The following is a 9514-nucleotide window of genomic DNA, read 5'->3' as shown; positions in this document are numbered from 1 at the left end:
CAATGTTGGAATGGTTTGAATGTTGAAGAGTTTGAATTTCCAGGAAAACCGGAATTTGGTTTGGAACATGGGAAAGGGTTAGTTTGAATGTCCAGGATGAGTGGAATGTGTTGAATAGGTTGAACAATGTGAGAATTGTGCAACTTGGAAACATGTGGCATTCATATCAGTGGGAACTTCCTGGAAATTTGGTAATTTTAGGAAAAGCAGGTTTTTTTTAAAAATGATTAGGAGTATGAATGTCCTGAATGAGCTGAATTGGTTGGTGTTGGAATTGTTTAATACGGTCAAGAAATGTTGAAGTAGTAACAGTTTTTGAATATGAGGAGTGTTTTGGCGGTGGAACGGTTGAAATGGGTTGAAACATGTGAAAGAAGTAGTTGAACTTAAGAAGGGTGGAAATAGGTTGTGAAAAAACGAGAATTCCTGGAAATGTGTTGAATGTGGAAAAATTGTAGTTTGAATGTCCAGGATGAGTGGAATGTGTTGATGTTGGAATGGTTTGAATAGGTTGGAAAATGTGGGAATTGTGCAACTTGGAAAAATGTCCCATTCATTTCAACGGGAACTTCCTGGAAATTTTGGGAAAAGCGGGATTTTTTGGAAAATGATTAGGAGCATGAATGTCCTGAATGAGCTGAATTGGTTGGTGTTGGTATTGTTTAAATCGGTCAAGAAATGTTGAAGTAGTAACAGTTTTTTAACTGAAAAGTGGTACTACTGAGAATTTTTCAAGTTCTTAAACCAACTTGGTTTTTTGTCCTGACTAAGAGGAAAGTTTTGACAGTGGAACGGTTGAAATGGGTTGAAAAATGTGAAAGGAGTCATCGCACTAAAAAAGGTTGTAAATAAGTTGAGGAAAAAAAACATGAATTTTTGGAAATGTGTTGAACGTTGAATTTCCAGGATGAATTGAATGTGTTGGAGGTGGAATGGTTTGAATCTGTTGAAAAATTTGGGAATTGTGGAAGTTTGAAAAATGGATAATTCATTTTGAATGGGGAAAATGACCCTAAAAACTGGGAATTCTAAGAAATCCTGGAATTGTTTAAATATATGTTGAAAGGGAGCACTGAATATTTTGAAGTTTGAACGGTTTGAATCGGATGACAAATGTGGGAGTTGTGGAACTTAAAAAAATGTCCCATTAATTCATACTTGCCAACCTTGAGACCTCCAATATCGGGAGGTGGGGGGTGGTGGTGGTGGGGGGGGGGGGGGGGGGGCTGCTTGGTCGGGGGTGGTTGGGGGAGGGGGCGTGGTTGGGGGCGTGGTTATTTACAGCTAGAATTCACCAACTCGAGTATTTCATATATATATATATATATATGTATGTGTGGGAAAAAATCACAAGACTATTTCATCTCTACAGGCCTGTTTCATGAGGGATTCCTCAATCATCAGGAGATTTTAATGGAAGCATTCACATACCATGGTTTATATAGGGCACAGAGCGGATGGGTACAGGCAGGCGTAGGGGCGTGGTGATTGGCTCATGTGTTGCCTAGGAGGTGTTTCCTTCTATGATGGCATGCTGATACAATTTCGCTGCGCTTGTTGAGGGATGACAAGTCTGGACTGTATATAATAAACAGTTTCTCTTTTAAGCATAGGTTGCATCTTTTATTACCACTTTTGTAAGGTGTGCTGGATGCAAGAATTTGCCATGTTATCGAATATTCAACATTATTGTCTTTGAGATTCCAAATGTGTTTACTGAGTTCTGTAGTGTTCCGCAAGCTTTTGCTTCTGAAAGAGGCTTTGTGATTGTTCCATCTGGTTTTGAATGCTCCCTCAATTAATCCTACATATGTGTCGGATGTGTTAATGTCCTTGCGTGTTACCTTTGCTTGGTAAACGACTGATGGTTGTAAGCACCTCCCGTTGAGAAGGCAATCAGGTTTCTTGTGGCAGTTACAGCCTTTGTCGGTTTTGGAGTCGTTCTGCCTGGTGGTGGATGGCTCCTTTTCAATTGCTTTATTGTGGTTTGAAATGATTTGTTGTATGTTGTTCATGCAGCTGTAGCTCAATTTAATGTTGTTCTTGTTGAATACTTTTCTTAGAATGTTGCCTTTGGGGAAGTGTTTGTCGATCAGGGTGAGGAATTTGTGGCCAATATTAGTTGAGACGTTTTTGCTGAATGGGAGGTTGTACCAGATAATGTTTCGTTTTCTGCTCCTTTTTGGTTGGTTTCCTGGCGTGGGTTCGTAGGTGAGATTGAAGTTGTATCCGCTTTCATCAAGTGCTTTTTGGTACGGGGGGGTTGCTTTGTCGAATTCATCACGGTAAATACCAAGGTTCAGGTTGAGGTTAGCGAGCTGGGAGAGGAGGAAACTCCCAACAAGTTCGCACGTTTCTGCTCCGTCAAAACTCCCCCATAGTGACGTCGAATGTTGAATTGTTCTTTTTTTGCCATGGTGTACCGTTGCGGAAGAGTATGGAGTTCTTTGCATGGATGATGATGTTTCTTTCGTTGCCTGTGATTTAGTCGTAGTCCGAGGCAAAGTCTAGTGCTTTGGTCAGTAGGTCTTGTGTGATGGAAGGGTAAAATTATTCGACATCGAAGGAGATAAAGTTGTGCTGTTGTTTGTCTTGGATGTTGCTGAACCATTTGATTACTGCTGCTGTATTTCTCCATTGGCTGAGTGGTGTTTTGTCCGTAATTTTTGTGTTGATTCTGTCCAGGATTATTTTGCTGATTTTTCCTATTTCGGATTTAGTATTACGCTCTACCACGGTATCGAGCACTATTTTTTTTTTGGATAATCTAATTAAGACATATATATATATATATATATATATATATATATATATATATATATATATATATATATATATATATATATATATATATATATATATATATATATATATATATATATATATATATATATATATATATATATATATATATGAAATACTTGACTTTCAGTGAATTCTAGCTATATATATATATATATATATATATATATATATATATATATATATATATATATATATATATATATATATATATATATATATATATTTTATTTACATAGAAAAAAAACAAAAAACTTGAATTTCAGTGTTCCGGTGGCTAGCCATTAGATGGCAGTATTGTCCTGTTTAACTTCTCCGTTCATGATGAGTCTATCATTTCGGCCGCCATGTCTGTAATTTCCTCGTTCTTCTGCTTCGTCTCCTTGTTGTGTGCGCAGTTGTGCACTCTATAAAGGCCCTAGATGTTATGACGTCTTTGGGCAGGCAAGCTGTTTATATTGTGGGAAAGTGGACGTGAGAACAGGCTGTCCCCACTAAGTCTCAGGTCCGCATTGAGCTGGAGGGGGCGTGGCCTCCAGCTCCGGCTGAATACCGGGAGTTTGTCGGGAGAAAATCTCTGCCGGGAGGTTGTTGGGAGAGGCGCTGAATACCGGGATTCTCCCGCTAAAAACGGGAGGGTTGGCAAGTATGCATTAATTTTAATGGGAATTTCATGAAATTTTGGGAAAATGCTAAACAAATTGAATGTTCTGAATGAGTTGAAATGGTTGGTGTTGGAATTTTTCAAATCGGCTGAGAAATGTTGAAGTAGTAACATTTTTAATTGAGAAGTGGTATTAAGGAATTTCAGGGACACCGGGAATTTTGCCAGTTAAAAAAACAACTTGTTTTTTTTGTCCTGATTAAGAGGAATGTTTTTTGACGGTGGAACGGTTGAAGTGGGTTGAAAAATGTGGAAAGAGTAGTCGACAGAAAAAGGAGTGAAAAAAGGGTTTGAAAAAAGGGTTTGAAAAAACGTGAATACCTGGATATTTTTTTAACTTGGAAAAAAATATTTGTTTGAATTCCCAGGACGAGTGGAATGTGTTGAAGGTGGAATGGTGTGAATAGGTTGAAAAATGTGGAAACGGTGGAAGTTTGAAAAATGGCCAATTAATTTTTAATGGGAAAAAAGTCCCGGAAAACCTGGAATTCTGGGAAATCCGGGAATTTTTGGAATTTGTCAAGGCAAAGCCCAAATAGAATTTTTGTATTATTTTTTTTTAAAATTATTATTATTTTAAATTTGTCCTTTCTAATCCATTTTCTACCGCTTGTTACTCTCGGGGTCTCCTACTAGCCACTCAGGCATATCATAATGTCTAAAAATGCATTTTCCCATCGATAATGTGACATCATCGCACTCGGAATGAATATATATATATATATATATATATATATATATATATATATATATATATATATATATATATATATATATATATATATATATATATATATATATATATATATATATATATATATTTATATATATATATATATATATATATATATATATATATATATATATATATATATATATATATATATATATATATATATATATATATATATAAATATATTCCGGCCCCCAGCCAAATTTTTTTAACCCAATGCGAGTCAAAAAGTTTGGAGACCCCTGACTTATACTATAGCTCATTACCTATACTATACTGTACTATAGTATACTATATCATATAGTAAGTATACACATTTCATAAATACACAAGTCACAAAATAATTGTTTTTTCCAGAATATTTTTTAAAGGAGTGAGGTATGTGTGTAGTATATATTTATATATTGTAGTAAAGTAAAAAAAATACTTAAATATAAAAAATTTTTGTTGGAATTTTTATTTTATTTTTTTACTTCAACATTCAATTCCAAAATCAAGACATGTTTAATATTGATATCAGTATTAAGAAATGAACAGTATTGCATTTTTTTAGCTGAAAAAAAAAAAAAAAAGGGAATTAAATGGAGGCGTCCTGATACAACTTTTTCACATCCGATACGATACCGATATTGGATATTGTCTGATACCGATACTGAGCTGATAGGACATCAGCACGAATCATAATACATACTTTTATTTTGTCGTGTGGAATGTTAGAAAAGTTTTGATCAAGTGAAATGAATCAAACAGAGAACAATGAAAACAGCAACAAATCTATTATTAACCGTCTGGAATGGACTTATGTTGTCTTTAGGTTGAAGTGGAGTGGTCATTTGTTTTTGTCGACACCTGACGGTCACAATAATTCATTAGGTTAGGGCAGGGGTGTCAAACTAGTTTTCATTGAGGGCCACATTGCAGTAATGGCTGCCCTCAGAGGGCCGCTTTTTAAAAATTAAGTAAAATGATGCATGCGGGTGATTAATCAAAATTCAAATTGATCTGATTTTAAAAAATATATATAATTTGACAGCATTAATATAAATGTGTACTAGTAATCACCTCATATTATTACACCATTGCCTATGCACTTGATTATTAGATTTTTTTCCATTTACAAACTAATGTTATCTTTACTAACATATTTTTGAAATACACTAAATAATAATGTAATATTTGGCATTATTAGATAACGTTTAGAACAGGGGTCGGCAACCCGCGGCTCCGGAGCCGCATGCGGCTCCTTGACCACTCTGATGCGGCTCAGCTACATATATGCCGACCCCCCCGATTTTCCCAGGAGACTTATGGATCTCAGTGTCTCTCATAGATTACTCTCAGGGAAAAAATAATCCTATTTACACTCTAATTTCTAAATAAAGGGCGTGCCCTAATTGCACTGCAGTAATTGTCCTCTATAGCAGGGGTCTCAAACTCAATTTACCTTGGGGCCACTGGATGCAAAAACTGGGTGAGGCTGGGCCGCAAGAAAAGATTTCTTAAAAATAAATCTAACATGCACTTTTTAATGAATTCATCTTCTTTGAATGGCTTTCCCGCCCTAGCAACCATCTCACTCACCATGTAACTAGCTTTGACTGCTGCATCGCTCTTTTCGCTTGCTTTTTTGACAAAATCTTGTTGCCTCAGTAGACTGGTTTTAAAATTTGCAACCCGGTTCACCCTCTCATCTCCCTGGTATTTTGCATACTCCTCAGCATGTCTAGTTGTATAATGACATTTGAAATTGTATTCCTTGTGCACTGCAACTTTCTCTGTATCAACTACAGAAAAGAGCTATAAGGATTATTCATAAAGTAGATTACTTAGAACACACTAACATATTATTTATTAATTTGGGTTTATTGAAATTACAGGAGCTAGTAAAGTTACAGACATGATGTGTCATGTTTAGGCTAAAAGTAAAACATTACCAGCAAATTTACAAAAAATGTTTGTCATCACTTCTGAGAATGAAGAGCATAGAAGAAAAGGTCATTTCCAACATCAGTATTCAAGGACAACTTTAAAACAAATGTGCATATCAGTGGTGGGGGTTAAACTATGGAATTCTCTTTACAATGAGATAAAGGATTGTAAAAATATATTCCAATTGAAAAAATATATAAAGACAGAACAATAAGATCATATGGACAGCCATAAGTGTTTACATTTTGCTTTATATTTATTATTTAACTTATTTTTTGCCTGGTTTTGTATTTGTTTTATATCATCCTGTGAGGTGTATATTACGTCTTTTGTTTATTTTGTTCGGTTTGTACATCATGAAGTTTTGCTCTTCTTGTGTTTTTTTGTTTGTTTTCATTATATTTGGATGTAATTGTTGGTTTATATGATATCATTAAGTAAGACTACGTATTATGTTAAAGGGGGCAGGAAAATATAAGATTTTTCTTCATCCTGCTCCTTCTCAGGCATTGGTGTGTAAATGTATAATTGAATAAGTGAGGTATAATTGTCTATCGATCAAAGATGCACATCAATGAAGGAGATAAATAAAAATGAAAAGAAATTAAATGAAATAAGACACGTCGGGGTGCCCCTGTGCTCAACAAAGAAATATTGCATCAAAAATCGTCTCTGTCTGGAGTCAACGGTGGGGAGGGTGGGTGGTAGTGGGGGTTGGCGGCTCACCGTGGACTTTACAGTTACGGTAGCACAATTAGCCTCGAACGGGCTAACATCACCACTAACGTGTTACACGTCTGATTCGCCCAGCGACTCTCTGTCGGAGTATCAGCGCTGGGGTCCAGTGCACCACACTTTTGTATTGTCGCTTGGTCCTTCGGCGGAGTGCTTTGGAAGGACCGCTCGTCTTCCCCGCTTGGACTGTTTACAACGGGGGCGGGAGCGAGCAGGCGGGCGAGCAAGGGAGGCAGGGAGGGAGGGAGAGAGGGAGGAAGACCGTGTGCGGGTGTCGTGGAAAAGCGGCAAAATGTTTCTCTGCTTGCATCACGCAAGTGACGTCAATGAATACTTGCCAACCTTGAGACCTCCGAATTCGGGAGATGGAGGGGGGGATTGAGGTGTGTGTGGGGGGGTTAAGGTGGGCGGGGTTGGGAGGAGGCGGGGTTGGGGGTACCGGGGGTGTTTTTGTAGCCAGGAAGAGTTAGGGCTGCAAAGGATTCTGGGTATTTGTTCTGTTGTGTTTATGTTGTGTTACGGTGCGGATGTTCTCACAAAATGTTTGTCATTATTGTTTGGTGTGGGTTCACTGTGTGGCGCATATTTGTAACAGTGTTAAAAAATAAATAAAATAAAATATGACCACCCTCAGTGTGACAAGTATGGCTGTTCCTCAAGTATGTCTTGCAATAACTTGCGTGTGCCTGCAGAAGCTTCATACAACATGTGTCTGGGCCGGCACACGGTTAGTATGGAGAAAAAGATGATGCGCTGACAGTCTCTAGAGGACACTAAAGACAGCGCCATCACGGTACACCATTGACATTGTGGGGAGCCTCATACCACACCGTGATTGGTAGATTCCTTCAGCTCCGCACACACGCTGTCAAGCGCCATTCATTTAAAATCCGCACACAACGCTGTCAAGCGCCATTCATTTAAAACTCGCGGGCCGCACTAACATTAAACTTTCCTATTAAGGTGGGGGCCGCAAAATAACGTCTCGCGGGCCGCAATTGGCCCGCGGGCCGCGTGTTTGAGACCCCTGCTCTATAGCATTTACATACTGCGTGCCAGTCTAGCCACATGTTGCATGTTGTTATTACTTGCACACACAGGAGACAGCAAAGCATACTTACTCATCAGCCACACAGCTTACACTGACGGTAGCCGTATCAAACAACTTTAACATTGTTACGTTACAAATATGCGCCACACTGTGAACCCACACCAAAAAAGAATGAAAAACACATTTCTGGAGAACATCCCACCGTAACACAACATAAACACAACACAACCATTACCCAGAATCCCATGCAGCCCTAACTCTTCCGGTCTACATTATACACCCCCGCTACCACCAAATCCCCCCACACATCAACCCCCCCCCCCCTCCGTGCGTTGGTTGAGCGGAAGAGTTAGGGCTGCATGGGATTCTGGGTATTGGTACCTCAGTGTAAGATGTGTGGCTGCTGAGGTAGTACGCCTTTCTGTCACTTACGTGAGGAAGCTGAAATTGCATTCTACGTGTGGTCGAGCAGGTACACTGTTAGGGCAGACTGTAGAGGGCGCCAAATGCAGTGTCATCACGCTCTGATATTCGGGAGTCTCCCGGGAAAAATGAGAGGGTTGGCAAGTATGACGCTATCAAGCGCCATTCATTCAAAACTCGCGGGCTGCACTAACATCAAATTTCCACATTAAAGTGCGTGCCGGTGCGTGTGTCGGAGACCCCTGGTTAACATAGCACAAAGCATTTAAGATTTGTATGCGGTGTTTTTCATTTTAAATTTAAAATTTTTTTTTGTGGCTCCCATTACTTTCTTTAATTTGTGAAACTTGCCAAAATGGCTCTTTGAGTGGTAAAGGTTGCCGACCCCTGGTTTAGAAGATACACATTTTTTTCTGTCAAAATCGAAATAATTATTTGCATTTAGTAAAATTTTTTTTTAAAACATTAAGTATTTTATTAACACACATTTTGCCAGGCTTTCGCGGGCCATATACAATGATGAGGCGGGCCAGAACTGGCCCCTTGGCCTTGAGTTTGGCACCTGTTACCTATTCTGTACATTTATCTCCAAATTATTTTTGCTTTATTTTTGCATGATTACGATCATACAGATTTCCAATCGTATTTAGTTACGGCTGTATAAATATGCAATGTTTACTGTTATTTATTTTACATTAGATACAAAATGTTTGTTTGATCCCCAAAAAAAGATTATTAGGCAAAACATGTTTTTTTTTTCTTTATTATGCTAATAATGTGACTGATATCACTTTTAATCATCATTCATTTATATTTCATAGTGATTGAGTCATGAAATATAAATGAATGATAATTACAAGTGATATGAGTCACCATGGCAACTGGCTATGGTATCATGAATAAAGTGATGTGTGCAGTCAAGAAGAAAAAGTACCCAGCAGTCATCTCTGAGCACCAGTGGTTCCAGAAGATCCCCTGCTTGGATGGTCTCCCCTGACCAGGTCTTGAATCTCAGAGCCTGGCTGTAGAACTGCATGGAGGGTCCTGCAGCCCACACGGTCGTGTTCAGGCAGTGGACGGTGACGTGCTGCACCGCCTCCGTGCTCAGCAGGTGGATGAAGTTCATCTGGATGCGGCCCACTCCCGTCTCCAACTGCAAAGTCCCAGATTTTTAATG

The 9514-nt window shown here is 38.4% G+C and overlaps 1 protein-coding gene across 1 annotated transcript in view; it reads right to left on the bottom strand.

Annotated features, from left to right (window-relative positions):
- Positions 1 to 9514, bottom strand: part of LOC133652217 (collagen alpha-1(XXVII) chain B-like) — a 276843-nt gene that overhangs the window by 1878 nt on the left and 265451 nt on the right. Inside the window, exon 60 of the mRNA XM_062050720.1 lies at positions 9272 to 9490. Within this exon, the coding sequence (XP_061906704.1) occupies positions 9272 to 9490 (219 nt within the window). The remainder of the gene's footprint in view (positions 1 to 9271; positions 9491 to 9514) is intronic.

The sequence above is a fragment of the Entelurus aequoreus genome, linkage group LG06 (genome assembly GCF_033978785.1).
Source record: "Entelurus aequoreus isolate RoL-2023_Sb linkage group LG06, RoL_Eaeq_v1.1, whole genome shotgun sequence".
NCBI lineage: Eukaryota > Metazoa > Chordata > Actinopteri > Syngnathiformes > Syngnathidae > Entelurus > Entelurus aequoreus.
Note: the sequence above shows the minus strand (reverse complement) of the source record. Positions and strands in the feature narration are given on the sequence as shown.